The sequence below is a fragment of the Triturus cristatus genome, chromosome 8, assembly GCF_964204655.1.
Source record: "Triturus cristatus chromosome 8, aTriCri1.1, whole genome shotgun sequence".
Classification (NCBI taxonomy): domain Eukaryota; kingdom Metazoa; phylum Chordata; class Amphibia; order Caudata; family Salamandridae; genus Triturus; species Triturus cristatus.
This window is the reverse complement of record NC_140591.1, coordinates 1,112,961,956-1,112,977,795: the sequence shown is the minus strand read 5'-3', so window position 1 is coordinate 1,112,977,795 and position 15,840 is coordinate 1,112,961,956. Positions and strand designations below refer to the sequence as shown.

The 15,840-nt window shown below is 45.2% G+C and overlaps 1 protein-coding gene across 4 annotated transcripts in view; it reads right to left on the bottom strand.

Moving 5' to 3' along the window:
• LOC146805453 (granulocyte-macrophage colony-stimulating factor receptor subunit alpha-like) overlaps window positions 1-15,840 on the bottom strand; it is a 331,580-nt gene that overhangs the window by 158,344 nt on the left and 157,396 nt on the right. For 3 of the 4 annotated variants that reach the window (XM_085622681.1, XM_085622683.1, XM_085622684.1), the window contains one exon: window positions 9,741-9,870. In XM_085622681.1, coding sequence (XP_085478807.1) covers window positions 9,741-9,870 — 130 coding nt within the window. The remainder of the gene's footprint in view (window positions 1-9,740; window positions 9,871-15,840) is intronic. The other variant, XM_085622682.1, reaches the window with a different exon arrangement.

The following is a 15,840-nucleotide window of genomic DNA, read 5'->3' as shown; positions in this document are numbered from 1 at the left end:
CCCACCTTGGCAGCATGGATGGAAAATATGGACTGGGGCATGTTCCGGGAGAAAACGGTGTACAGTGCCCGGGGGCGCCCTAAGAAGTGGCATAAGATATGGGGGCAATGGAACCATTATAGGGGAGATATTTGTGTGCCCCCGGTTGCTGAGATGCTCGATGTGCAACTTTCCCCCTAGCTCTACTTCCAACTATATAAGTAAACTGTTCATAACCTGGAGTCTGTACCCCTGCGTTCCCCTCGCTTCTTTGGCGTGGAGTACCGCTCCGCTGATGGGAGTGGGACCTCGCCCCAGCTGAGAACTAGCGCATGCTTATTATATGCTTGGCCTTGCTCGTGTTTTTATTTTTTGGTTTACATTAAAACTAAACCTTTGTTACTCCTGATGTACGGACATGGACCTTCCTAAGTATTGTTCCTATCGTGCTGCCGAACCTCCGGGATGTCGGCTGAATAGCTGTGTACCATGTTGACGTAAATAAAGGGTTTTTTTAAAAAAAAAAAAAAAAGATGATTTTCTTACCTAGTCTATTATATCTGTTGATCAATATGCCACTGCCCCTGATGAAAGCTTTCATTGCATTTGGAACTAGTGAGTTATCAATGGGCGAGAAAGAAGTTGAGGGTAAACTAGGACACCAAGACACAGTCCAAGGAAGGAGAGGGCAGGTGGTGGGCAGTTGTCTGTTCCCAACCTGAACATTACTACTAGGTTGCCAGGAACAAATATGTTTTGGACTGGCTTTGCTCAACATGTCTACTCCCATCATATGATATAGAGTGCGATATAGCAGAGGCCACCCCATTAACCACAAGGGTGGTCCACCGGAACAGCGATTACAGTTCAACACTGTGACATGCATGGTATAAGCCTGCCATAGGATAGCTGATATTGTAAGATTGGAGAGACAGTACTCCCCACTGCTCCCTATTTTCAATAATCCACTGGTACCGGTCATGTCTGAACCAAAGGCCCAACAATAACTCAATTGCCTGACAATATGGACAATGGCTGACTTATTTGTGGTGAGTGAGTTCATATCCTTAGAACTATTCAAACAAGGGGGGACTTTACTTTTGGATATCTTCCTATACTCCAGACTCAATATACACATTGAAAGAAAGTTTTCCTGGATTCTCAGTTACACCCCCTGCATTATAAGCTTTCCCTCTGGAGATGACTCAGGGAACCCATGAGGTTTACCTACTAGACTCAATGAGGCGACTGCTGAGGCTTTAAAGGTGTAGAGGGAGGTGCGAGAAGGTGCTGGAGAGGGGGTGAAAACATCTGATATGATGAGGCAAAAAAGTTGCCTTCAAACTCAGAAAGCTTCTCTTACTAGCCGGCATAGATTAGTGCATTTTAAATTTCTGCATAGAGCATACTACCCACTGACGGACCTTAATGCAATCAGGCTGGTGACTGAACCAGCTCGTTCAAGGTGTCACCATCCCAGCACAGATAATGTCCACTCAGCATGAGCATGTCTGCAGATCCTGGATTTCTGAAAGCAGGTCTTTGGACACTATCCAGGATGATAGCACACCAGGTGGTCATGCATATCTGCACAATCTGGGAGTTCCCAGTAATGACAATCAGTAGTCAGCCTCTGTATTGAGTCTTGCTGGATGTCAAGGATCTCCATATTAATCAGTATGCAGATGACAGTCAGTTCTACCTGAAGGTGTCCACTTGATATGACACTAATCATCTGAGGGACTGCCTCACTACGATTCAATCCTTGATGCCAATGGCCTGGCCCAAGTTAAATTTGACAAAACTGTGCTAATCATGAGTGAGAGCAGCAACAAGTGTAATTGTGCCCCTCAACAATGAACTTGGACAAATTAACTTAATGAATTGCCAACAGCTTGAAATGCCTTAGCATCCCCATAAATGGCACCCTCAGCTTGACGCCTCGCCAGAACACATGACGAAAACTTCCTGGCACCAACACTCTCTGCTCTGCAAAGGGAAGGCTTCCTGCTGAATGCAGATCTCAAATCTGACATCCAAACATTCTTCTTGTCCTATCATGATGGAGGCAACATTCTTTGAATTAGCATCCCAATGACGCACCTGGAGCACCCAAAGAGCTCTCTTCATTTTGCATCCCACATGAATAAAGGTCCATGGAATAGATTGACACCTACACTTGGCTTCTTCTGCCTAAGACCGGCTGTGTCATCTACACAGGGTAAAACTCAAGCACAGCACCACACCTTGCAATCAAGTTTACGATCTTTAGTGAATAGTCCAACACCCGTAGCAGCAGCACTGCAAGACTTGAGACCAGAAAGTGAAGGAAGGAGAAGATGAGGCATCAGGCATTCTCCTGCTCTGTACTAGATACTGGGACTCCATACAAGTTCACATCTGAATTACTCTTCAAGTCCTCCTTCCATTTTGATTGCCAGATTACGAGACCCTCCCTAAAGTGAACAACGCCTTCTGCTCAACCTTCTCTTAGATACTGTTGCCCTCCTTTACTCGTCTCCAGTGCGGCCAAATTCAATACTGTAAACCTCACCCCACATAAGTCATGTATCTCCCACTGCCTATTCTCTTATGTAACTCACTAGTTGTGCCTCTTCCTCATTTGTACCTGGTCCCACTTCAGTAGTACTTTGTTCTTTGCGGTTCACATATAAATGGCACACAAGAATTTAAACACTACAGTCTATTAAGCTGCATGCTGCCAACATTGTCCATTGACACAACCCTTCGTGGCACTAAACACACCAACACTGCAGACTAACATTGCACACTCTGATACTGCAGTCGGACAGCGACCACATTGGTCCAGCTCATCCTGATATTACTTGATACTACACAGCCTGGAAATACCCAATGATGTTATACACTCTCACCACAAACCCCCGTGTGCACACTAACATCGTTGAGCTTCTCATTCTGATAATATAGACCCTAACTATAGTGAAATCCTTTGCAAGGCACATGTGATGCATTTGGTTTTGGTGGCAAAACTATTCATTCGCTCCTACACCCTGTATCTGTATTTTATACATTGGTGCAAAACCTTTGCAATCAGAAAGTACATGTGTCAAATTGACAGCCATGACAATGTCACAATAAAATTGAGTGCATCTTTAAACAGGGCAAATGTGTCCCAGTTCTGTTCAGCAGGCCTCAGCCACTCAACTGTCAAAAACAACTAAAGTCCACACTGAAAAAATGGAAGTAATATGGCATACTGGGCACTTCTTACACCAGCACTGACTCCACAACCCCTTACAAAGCAAACTCACGAACACATATGTATATACTAACACATTCACCCCCAGTCACAGATATGGGTTAAATACGTCATTGTTTTGCTCACCATGCCATACCAGTTTGGACATAGCCATATGCAAATCAGTCTTGACCCTGCTCCCCATGGGAACAGTCCAGCCCAAACTGCCTGGCCAGGTACTCCCTGGACTGGAAAACAGGCGTCCTGGGATGGGTTTCGGGGTATCTCCCCTCATCAGCCATGCTAGCTTACATCCAGGAGCATAGCGAGCATGGGACCCACTTCTGGGCATACCCTTCCCACTTAGGTCAACTATAGCAACACAAAAAGGTGGTGGAAGGAATGCTGAACATTCTCAAATCCATTGTTTTCTGCTAAACATGCCACACCAGTTTGGACCCAGCCATAAGTAAATCAGTCTTGACCCTGCTCCCCATGGGAACAGTCCATCCCGAACTGCCTGGCCAGGTCGTCCTCTCTGGACCGGAAAACAAGTATCCTGGGACCGGTTTTGGGGTATCACCCCTCATCAGCCTGGCTAGCTTGAATCCAGTGGCATAGCTCAGAACCCACGTCTGGGCATATATTTCCCATTTAGGACAACAGACACGCCTGATCTAAACCACAGATAGAGCAGGGTCTGACCGTACCCGCTGACACTTCCCAATAACAATACTAACCCTAGCACTGCCCACCTAAACACTACCGAAATTACAGTGCAGACCCTGATACTGCATATACTGACATAGTACAAATCCTGATGCTGCACATGTCCCACTGAAACACTGCCAACTGTAATCCAAAAAATCCTGATACTGCACATTGTGACATCACTGCCCAGATTGAAATTGAAGCACTTAGCACACCGCACTGAACCTACACACTATGGGCCTGTTTCACAACTGTAAAATAAGACAAAAGTCTAACTTTACGACTTTCGGTATTCACAAAAAATCCATTTACTACTCATAAATGCCCTTTGTGAATACCGAAAGTTGTAAAGTTAAACTTTCATCTCAATTTACTTTTGTGAATCGGGCACATTGACACTAGAAGTGTGACACTGCCAAACACGACACATTTCATCATGACACAACATAACTGACAGTGCATCGACATTGCTCACACCACATGCAGCACCCCTGCTCTATAAAACTGTACATCTTGACACAGTCTACCATGACTGTCAATACATAGCAGGATCCAATAGCAATACTGACTGTATGCCACCATGTTCTCCCCTTGCTTGTTGAGGCTATGAGTACCACTAGAAGCTCTCTGACTCAGCACCCTGGCCCCTGGCTCCTGGCCGGTACTGAACCTAAACATCATCAATAGGTTTTGATAAGTAATGGATGAGAAACCCGAGCGAACCCTGCAAAAAGGTCACTAAACCCTAGTTGTAATAGCTATGACCCTTAAATATAGTTCAAACAGTCTGTGGGTACTGGACAGCTCACCTGCATCTAGGAGCAGCAGGAAGTGAACAATGGGTACAGTGCAGTGTTGGGTTAAGAAAGTGCAAGGCCAGCATTGCGGAAGCCGAGGTAGATAAGCAAAAAGGGGATTAATGAGTACGGGCAAGTAAGCTAACCATTTTGTGGTTACAAACACTCTGATTCGCAAAATAAGAGTGTTTGCAACTTTAAATCATTTTTTCCTGTGTGCAAATTCTATTTTAGGAGACAGTACATTTTTACAGACTTCTAAAATGGGATTCCAATTGGTTATTGAATCGCAATTTGGAAGGGGCATGTTGTCTATGTGCCTTCCAAATTGCAAATCGGTAACCCATGTATCAACGGTTTGAATTCACAATTCCAGTCACAAATTTTTTTAAGTTACTGACCCCCAAGTTCGGATGGTAACCTATTTGCAAAGGAAAGGGATCCCCTTTGGACCCCTTCCCCTTTATGAATAGTGAAGTACGTTTCTGGGGGAGTAACCAGTGGTCCAGGGGACCAGTACCAGCTCTCAGAGCAACTTTTTTTTAAAAACGTTAATTTTAAAAACAGCCGCGTTTCATTTTTATAAATTGGGATGCTTTAAAAATGTTTCCTTATTCAAAAACAATCACAGACATGGTGCTTTACTGAAGCGTGTAGGCCACCAGTTCTGTGGTTTGCAACCTATAATAATAATAATAATAATAATAATAATAATAATAAAGCAATTTATTGAGTGCAGTGGTGTAGCAAGGGAAGGTGGGGTGGCAAACGCAGGAACCGCCACTGTCGGCAAAAGGTGTAGCTACGCCACTGATTGAGTGCATGGCTACTTTAACCGAAGTGTCCCAGCATGAATGCGATATGGCTGCCGAAATGAACAGAGGGCCAAACAGAAGCAGGAGCTACCTAGAAAAATTATGTTTTGAGCTTTTTCCGAAATAAAAGCTCTGTTGTAGCTTGTCAGAGAGGCAGCGGAAGATAGTTTCACAACTAGGAGGCAAGAAACCTAATAGAGTTGTACCCAATTCAAACTTTCCTCAAAGTGAGAACTTCTGCCAGCAAGGACGTAGAAGACCTCAAACACCTAGAAGGAAGGTAGGGTTTGATAAACTGATGGAGATATCTGGCACCGGCTTTATTAAAGGCCCTGTAACAATAACAGAGAGCCTTAAAAGACAGATGCTTTTTGATTGGAAGCCAGTGCAATTTCTGCAGAGCCGAGCCCATCAAAGCCTGTCTGTGAAGGTTCAGCAATAGTTGATCTGCAGCATTCTGCACACAGTGAAGCATCATAAGTCGAGCTTGAAAGACTCCCAAATACAGGATGTTACAGCAATCTAGCTGTGAGATGATCAGAGCCTGGATTACTGTTGTCCTTGTGGCTTCAGGCAGAAGCTCAATGATCTTTTTAAGGGATTTCAACATCCCAAAACATTTGTCTACTAAGTCGATGATCTAATTGTCGAATGTCAATCTCACGTCAAACAGGATGCCCAGATTCCTGGGCTTCGGCGCCGGAGAGCCAAGTGATGGTGGCCACCAGTCAGGAGTCCAAATGGAAGCCTGACCCCCCAGGATAAGGATCGCAGTCTTGCCTACATTTAATTTCATGCAACTGCGGTACATCCAGAGGGCCACCTCGGACAGGCATGCCCTCAGAGAGGATGCGGCCGTAACCGCATTTTGAGACAGGGTGACAATGATCTGAGTATCATCGGCGTATGATATGATATCAAAACCATACCACTCAATGATACCCGCCAGGGGGCGCATGTACAGATTGAATAAGGTAGATTTCAGAAATGAGCCCTGTGGCATCCCCTACTGCAGTGGCAAGACCTCAGAATGAAAAGGTTTGTGCAGGACCTGAAAAGCACAGCCTTGCAGAAAGGATGCAAGCCACCACTGGGCCTTATAACCGACACCATAGCTCCACAGCCGCTGTAACAGAAGGCTGTGGGACACAGTGTCAAAGGTCAAGCTCAGATCCAGCAGCAGTAGCGCTGCTGTGTCACCTCTGTCCAGAATCTGGTGGATGGATTCAGAGGCCAGCAACAGAGCAGACTCCGTAATGTACAGAGGGCGGAAGCCCGACTGTTTACAATGCAGTAAGGCCCTGGTCTCAATGAACATTGAGAGTTGGTGGTTGACAAATGTTTCCATGACCTTCACGGAGAAATGGAATAATGAGATAGGTCTAAAGTTCTCAGGTTTTAATGGATCCATCGAAGCCTTCTTCATCAGCAGCAACACTGAGGCGTGCTTCCAACAGCTGGGGACCTCAGCAGAAGCCAAAAAAATATTCATCAACTTTCCCAACACAGGGAAAACCTTCTCAGCTCCCAATTCCAAAATAGCAGGAATGGCCACATCAAAAGGAGCTCCAGATTTAACAGAGTGCATCAAAGATTGTAACTCATCAGGTTCAATTGATTTGATATGCAGCAGAGGAGAATCATCCTGTGAAGGTTCAAACCAGGCCTGACGACACGGATCATTTCTATGACTCTCCGAGAAGGAGCATTACAGAGATGTTATTTTGTTCCTACAAACTCTGGTAAGGACATTAGAACTTTCCTCAGAGGGAGGACTGTGAGCCGAGACACGATCCATAGAGGACAGAGACTTTACAATGGAAAAGATTTCCCAGGATGAATTCTGAGCCCCTTCAATTTTGTTAGTGTAGAACTCGTGTCTCATTTGTTTCATACACTTATGATAATTTTTTTAAGTATTGTGATACTGGGCTTTGCTAGCCTCATCAAAAACCTTACGCCACATATGCTCAGAGAGTTTACATTGCTTTTTAAGCAATGAATTGTAATTAGATAGGTCAGATTACGACCCACTCTGATTCAAAGTTTTACAAGCAGACACAATTTTATATTGGGCACAAAAATGCTGGTTGCAATTTTGGGATTCCAATGTATTGATACATCTGGCCCTATGCTTATAGTGCAGATGATTATGTGGGTTGTTCTTTATTCTCTTTTTTAAAAGAAATATCTTATGAGTTACTGAAGTTTACAGAAAAAAAGAACATAGAGTTTTGTTAACTATCTTTCCAGGTTATACAGAAAAACACATTGCAAATTATAGGCATGACAAAGGTTTAACAATGAAAATGTACATATAAAAAATACTCAAATGCATAACATTTCTTCCCAAATAATAGCATTGGCTTACATGTTAACCCCTGAAACCTCAGAAGACCCACACCACCCTTATATACACCCCCACAAAAAAATACAGACAAGATAAAACATGCCAAATAGAACCGTTTTGCACAGTGATTTTTAAACTGTGGTCCACCAAACCGACTCAGGGTATCCACAACTGTTTAGAAAATTACATTTTATCAGATTAATAAATTATATATACATTAAAAAAAAATTGAAATTAAAGGCAAGGCTAAAAATTAAGTTGGTATCCTTAGCTTGATTTGTGGAAGCAGTGCAAGCACAGCAAACAAAATGTAATCTAGATGACTGGTGGCCTCAACTGCAGCACTGGGGGGGCACTGCTAAAATGAGAGCATGAATTGGGAGCTAAAATGTGACGTGCTAGAGTCTAGCATAATGATGAATCTTTTTAAAAGAAAAAACACACCTTCCAAGCCGCCGATCTTTTCATTAAAATTACATTTCGATTTTTGGATAGTTTTTTAATTGATTTCATTATTTGTGTATCTACTTGTTGTATTTTCCTTTTGTATTTTTGTGTATGGTTTTGAGGTTCAAATCATAGATACTGCTTAGGGGTAGTCCCCAGTTTCCAGTAGGGAGTCAGCGGTGGTCCACAGAAGTCAAAAGGTTATGACCACCTGCTCTAAGAAACCAAAGAGGATGGGATGGAGGTGGGTGGCCAATTCCACCATGTAAACATTTAGGCCCTCATTTCGAGCTGTGTGTGGTAGAAATTCCACATTTTCTCTGTGGAACTACCACCCCAAGGGGCATATTATCAAGAACGGCGTTAAAATTATCGCCGGTTTAGCGGCAGAAAACTGCAGCTAAAGCGCCGATAATGGGCTTGATAATATGCCCTGGAGAATTCCCATAGAAGCCCATGTTCACACCAGAACATGGGCTTCTATGGGAATTCTCAAGGGCATATTATCAAGCCCATTATCGCCGTTTTAGCGGCAGTTTTCTGCCGCTAAACCGGCGATAATTTTTACCGCTGTCCTTGACAATATACCCCTAAATGATTATAAATAAAATAAGCGGTAAACACTTAGTAATTCCAGTACGCCGCACGTTATTTCCCATTCTGGGGCTTAAATGAGTGAAGACTGGTAAATCAGCTGATAATACCACCCAGTATCGGTAACACCGAGCCTGGTATCACCACCTCAGTGTTATTGGCCAACTCTAATGAAGCCCTTAGTGCTATAAGCTAAGTTTTCAATATAATAATCTTTGATTGATTTCAGCACTGAATTAAAAAAGATTGTAACATATCTCTGAAAATTCAGCACTTTTCCATACTTGCCCGATTGCTCAACTCTCCCAACCACTAGCCAATTTTAGGCTTATGCTAAAACTGCAACTTTTTTAGGATCACTTTCTAGAAGCAATCAAGACCTCAGATGAAAGCTATGAGACCCTAACACAGCCCAAGAAAAGACCTACCGTAGTGCAAGAGTGCGAGAAAGGAAACCCCCTAAGTGAAGTTCTAGCTAGGAAGTTCCCCCTCTCAAATACCTTGCCACTAGACATTACCCCCCTGCCACATTGCCACAAAATGTTCATCATAGTCCCCGTCATGGATGGCTGGATTCACTGACACATCTTTTTGTGGATTGTTAGTATTTTTAACCACATCACAGCATATGAATGGTTACATCCTATGTGGTTTATCATCTGATAGAAAGAATAGAAAGTTGTTTTCAGCCAACCTTTTTACCTGGTCTAAAGTCACCCAAAGCAAAACAAGTTCAAAGGCACAACGACCAAATATTTGGGACAGTCTTTTTAAATAAATGTATATTATTAAATTTCTCACAATCACCCATAAATGTGCAACTGTACCTTCTGGGACATATTGTATTTCTCCTCCAAGGTTAATTGTCTCTGTGCCATTTGTTATGAGGATTTGTAGCGATACGCCCCTGTGTAGCTCCTCTTTCGTCTCCCCAAGATCTGCATAACAGTCCTGTAACTGAATCAAATGAAAGTTACATCCATTGCCTAGATTTATTCTTGACAAAATAAACACATATCCCATAAGCGAGGTGATCTGAAGTTAGACACTACCCACCCCTCCCTTAGCTACTCTGTAGCGTAAAAACAGGGATCTACAATGAGTCATTCTCGTTCAGATGTCGATTCATAACATGGAGCTGAGGTCAGGCCAACCAGAGCACTCATGGAAAATGCTGGATTCAATCTATTTCTGCCTCAGACCCTTGGAATTGAAGCCGGCAAAACTTCGGTAGGGCCTCACGCACACACACAATATATCTCCCCCCACCGTGACGCACAGGGTGGGGTCTGCAACACAAGCAAAGCAGATAGTTGTGCTGCAGGCCCCTCTTGGGTCAGCCGTAGTGTGTATGTGCGCGTGCGTGCGTGCGAGCATGCGCTCACACTGGGACAGGAAAATAGAATGACAGTGGTAGGGGAAGTGCCTTGAGTGAGGAAATGTTGGAGCAAGAGTGGATGGGGGAGTTTTACTAAGATTGGACACCATGGGGCAGATTTACAAGCCCCTTGCGCCACTTCTGCGTCACTTTTCCCATGTTAAAAGTGACGCAAAAGTGGCGCAAGGGGCTTGTAAATCTGCCCCCATGTGTGCATCACAAAAGTGATGCAACTTGGCGTAAAATCTTTGTTTCTGATTTACTTTCTAGCTCGAAACATGCTTAGCGCTGGAAATAATGTGCAAGTAACGCAAAGCAGCGCATAGCGCTGTTTTGTATTAATTAGCGCCAAGGGGGCGTACTCAGCGACGGCCCGTATAGGGCGTGTTACCGGGGCGGTGACGTGGGGCAGAGGAGGGGCAGGTTGCAAAATGCAGCATACGGCCGATTGCAGGTAAGTTACGAAAAAAATAAAGAAAACAAATTTTGTTGCGCACGCTGCATCGCATTTGGCGATGCTGCGCGCGCAACGAAATTCGTTTTATTTTTTTCTGAACTTATTTGCAATTGGCCGTATGCCGCATTTTGCAACCCCCCACCCTGCCCCTCCTCTGCCCCACATCACCGCCCCGGTAACACGCCCTATACGGGCCGTTGCTGGGCGTACTATGGGTGGAACATGGGCGTTCTCCTGCATTCACCCATGGTTTCTGACACTAAACCCAATTTACTAACTAAAGTAGACAGGGTTTAGCGTCAGGAAACAGCGCCCTTTTGAAGTAGGCACAAAAGGAGAAATGTTTCATTTCTCCTTCCTTTTCTGACTTTGCATGGGTGCTGCACTCTACAGCACACATACAGAGAGCGAAAAGGGTTAAAGTCAGTCACTGCATAGAGTACCCTTCCTGTACAAAACCTATGCTAGACTCACGGAGATACCCTTGCACTATAGTGCAAAGGTGTCTCTGTGGTGCACGGCAGCCGGTTTCAGCACAAAACTAGCGAAAGGGGAGTAGAGTGCCATATTTCTGTAAATATGGCTCTCTCCTACTCTCTCCTTTTCACGCAGCGCAGTACAGCCTTTGAGGCTGCTGCACTGCGCTGCGTGATAAAGTAGTAAATCTGGCCCGATGTGTGCAAGATTTAAATGGGAAACCAATCACAGTGGAGGAGATAAGGGATCAGCATAGGTGCCTTGCTTGCTGTGGGGAGATGGGTGTTAAGTGTGCACCTGTGCGTCTGTGTGTAGTCAGCCGCGGTCCGTGCAGGTAACAGTGGTGGGGCGGTGTAAGGGGGGATTTCGAGACGATGTAGAGGGAAGATTAATTATTTATTTAATATTCTCTCTGCATCATCCCTCGAAATCCTCCCTTACACGGCCCCACTGCTGTTACCTGAACTGGCCGCTGCTGGTGTGTATAAATGCATGTGGACGTTTGTGCTTGTTCTTCCTCTCTGGGGATAATCCCTGACATTCGTGACTGCCATTGGCATGTAGTACAATGCTGGTATACAGGGACATCTGCGGGCAAAACCTTGAACACTCTTACCTAATTGTGGTCCTAGTACAAGGGTGATAATTGTGCTACTAGACATCTGTTGGACATCCTCGGTCTACTTGTGGCCACCTCCGGCATACCGGTGGCCTTCCCTTTCATAATGGTGGACATTGCATGTATTTTGAATGTCTTTAATCTCAGGCACTATGTAGTGCAGTTCGAGCACAGTACCGGTCGTACACCGAACACGGCAACTGACACCCCTTGAGCTACTCACTACTCTCCTTTGCTGAAGACTAGTGAAAAAAAACTGTCTACCAAGAGCAACACAAGGTATGCGCCGTTATGGTGAGTGTTGCAGTGAATTTAAATGTTTTTTTTGTTCCTTGAATCATATCTAATCTTTGACTTTTATTTTTCCAGTTAATTTTTGCATTTTTGGGGGTATGCTGTGTGTGACATCCAGTCATGGGTTGTGGGGCACTGGCCTGTCCGTGGTCATTGCGGATTTGCCCAGGAACCACGGACGCTGGAATTGGCTCCTGTCCATGGAACCCTAATGTCACCAAGGTTCCATGGCAGCCTCCCGGGTGACTGACGTGAAACAGCAGTTGGCTCCTGGCTTTCCCCGAGGTGTAGATAATAAACTTGGTATTCTCCTGTGTGGTGCCTCTCTGTTGTGTCCGAAGACTACCGTTACACTGTGCCCAACCTTTCATTTGTACAGCCACACCCAACACACCATGGACCGCTCTGCATCTAACCCATGCAGCCATCCACCTCTGCTGCTCACCACTTGCGAATTTGGGCCGTGCGCAGCCAGGGTCGGATGCCGGGCCTTCACTCGCCCTGTCCTTCAATGAGGGCTCCTGGGGGTGGCAATCGTGAAGCACTGCGTGTGTTATGCGAGTCCAGGAGGGAAGACCTTATTGTACCTGGTGTATTAACGTAGGCTTGGGTGGGCTTGGAGCGTAGGTCGCGCAGGGCTGCTGGCGGAGTATCAGCGGCGGTGGCAGCTTGCTTGTCGAGTGAGGGCTCCCCAGCGCCTTCACTCGGTGCGGGCAGTTTACCACAGGCTCCTGCATCGAAGACAGCTCCCATACCTACGAAAAGAGGAACGGGCAGGCCGTGCACGCGCGCAGCTCCTATTCCTTCCCCGGTGCAGGAAAATAATACAAACAAGGACATGGCTTTTCCCCAAGTGCCACGGGGAGTTACAAATAAAGAAAATACTCCACCTGGTGGCCTTTCAGAGCAATTACAAGGCTCTGAAATTGAAAAACAAGCATTTCTGAAACAAAAACAGAATATCTTTATTTTTAACAAACAGCAGTTTATTGATTCAGGTTTGTCTTCAGAGTTATCGAAGGAGAGGTGTTTGTCATCTATTATTTCTAGTGCAGGGGAAGATATTATGGTACAGCCAGCAAATACGTCCGGTGTTCTAGACACCCAGATTTCTTTTGCACAGCAGAATATATATGATGAACAGTTCACATTAAGGCAGGTTGATGCCGCAGTTAGCGAGGATTGTTTTAACCCTACATACAAGACAGTTGGTGTTGGTGTTGGTGGCCAGGCGCCCAGTGCAATGACGTTAGAGGCAGAGGGGCAGTGGGTCTGGATGCCGAAGGAAATTGTGAATGAAGCTAGATTATCTAAGCTAGAAGAAAGCAGACCGCATGTAGCTGCAAGTTCAAGCGGCTTGCAGCCCTCCGTGGGCGAGATGCTGCCAAGCACAAAAAAGGCCAATAGGGTCACCTCAGCCAGGCCTCTTGCGTCCTGCAACGTATGAAGTACTGAGGATGGGGATTTTCAATCGAAATTCCCCTCGCCGTTGGATGCCAAGAGAGCATCTCGTTTTGCGCGAGCTATTAACTGGAATGTTTACGACGGGGGTATAGGGGACGGAGAGCTTCCTAGTAGCAGTAGTAGGGGTGATAGAGTAGGTGAGGTTGGGGTGTTAAGGAACACTTTAGTTGAAGACGATAATGCATCTTTAGAAGAAGGGGAACTTGAAGATGAGGATGATCTGGTACAAAATGTTCCCATTTCTTTTCGGGACAAGGGGGGGGTTTACTAAAGATATCTCCAGAAATTATTTTCCACAGGACCACTCCAGTGAAGGCGCTCCGAGCGGGACCAATACCAAACCTAATACTAAGGGAACGAAGAGAAGAGTTTTGTCTGAAGAAAGCACATCCACAAAACCAGGTGAGGCGCACACTCAATCGCATCGCAAAAGTTTCTGTGTTGATAAGAGCGTAGGCACAGAGTCCTGATATTCCAAGGTCACATTGAAGGAGGCAGCTAGTCAGGCGCTTACAGAGGCTGGCAGTTCAGTAGGCAAGTCTGATGTGGTGGTAAGTCCAGATAAGGGTACAAAAGTAGAAAGTGACACATTACAGACATCAGGGTTGAAACCTTATATGGGCTTGTCGATGCCATTGGGTGCTCATCTGTCCAAAAATACGAAAGAGAAAATATGGAAAGGAGATTTTGTGGACGTTTTTAAACTCCTTCATAGGGAAATTCAGGCAAAGGAAGGTTCCAGGGAAGAAGCGTGGGAGTTGGCAAGGAGACCAAGGGTACCAACTAATATAGATGCCTGGACATCAGCTTTTCTTATTTTCGCGAGTGTATACTGCGAAAAGTTTCCCGACAGGTCACTGGCACTTTTAAAATATTTGGACACTATCGGGAAAGCGGCTACTGAGTTTGGCGGGTATGCCTGGTTGCACTATGATGAGGAGATTCGGGCCAGATTAGTTCTCATCCCCGATAAACCATGGGGTGAAGTGGATAATGAACTCTGGGTGCAATGGATGTACCCTCAAAGGTCTCCTCCATCCATGCATACCGCGAGTGGCTTAGCAGTTCCCAGTCGGCCCTTTCAGAACAGGCCCACCCTGGGGGGGGTGGGTAATTGGAGCAGACTGCAAACCTTCATCTCTGGCGCCTGCTGGAATTTCAATAAGGGATTCTGTGCAAAAAAAACCCTGTAAATATAACCACAAGTGCTTCAGGTGCGGAGGGAAGCATTGGGAAACAATCACATTGGGGGGGGGGGGGGTGGTTTGCCAGTCAGAGGAAGGGGTGGCGTTTTTCAATCTGGTAACAAGGGCTTCAACGCCAATTAACATAGACAATTTATGCAAGTTTTTAAAATACTATCCTGACACACATGAAGCATCACTGCTTGAATGGGGTTTCAGAGAAGGGTTCAAACTGGGATATCAAGGACCTAGATTTCGCAGGTTTGCAAAAAACTTAAGGTCTGCAGATGATTTCCGCACATTGTCAGGAAGAAGTTGTTGACAGAGGTAAAGGAAGGTAGGATGGCAGGCCCCTTTGACACATGGCCGTTTAGACAATCTCATTGTGTCACCACTAGGCGTAGTCCCTAAGAAAGCTGAAGGGGAATTTAGGATGATACAACATCTCTCATGGCCTCATGGTACATCCATTAACGATTTTATAGCTAAGGTGGACTCCATGGTGAAGTTTGCTTCTGTAGATATGGCCTTGGAGATGATAAGACTTACAGGGGACGATTCTGAGCTAGCGAAATGTGACATTAAGTCGGCCTTCCAGTTATTACCAGTTCACCCCTCTGATTTTTCACTGCTGGGCATTTACTTTGAAGAACATTTTTTTGTGGATAAGGCTCTCCCAATGGGTTGTGCTGCTTATCATACCTCGGCATTGAAATCGATACACATAAGATGGAAGCCAGACTTCCGGGGAAAAAAGTACTCGAAATAACCAGGCTATTGGGATATGCTAAAAAAGCGGACAAATTGACATTGGTTGGAGTGCAATGTTTGCATGGTCATTTAAATTTCGCTTGCAGGGTTATACGTGCAGGCAGAGCATTTTGCAGACGTCTGGGTTTTTCCATGTCAGGCATTCAGTTTCCGCACCATAGGATCAGAGTAACTGCCAACATGAGGGCTGATTTCGAGGTATGGTTACGCTTTTTGAAAGATTTTAACGGGGGTCACGATCTGGTCGTTAGACGAGGATTTTGTCTGGCAAATACAGTTATTT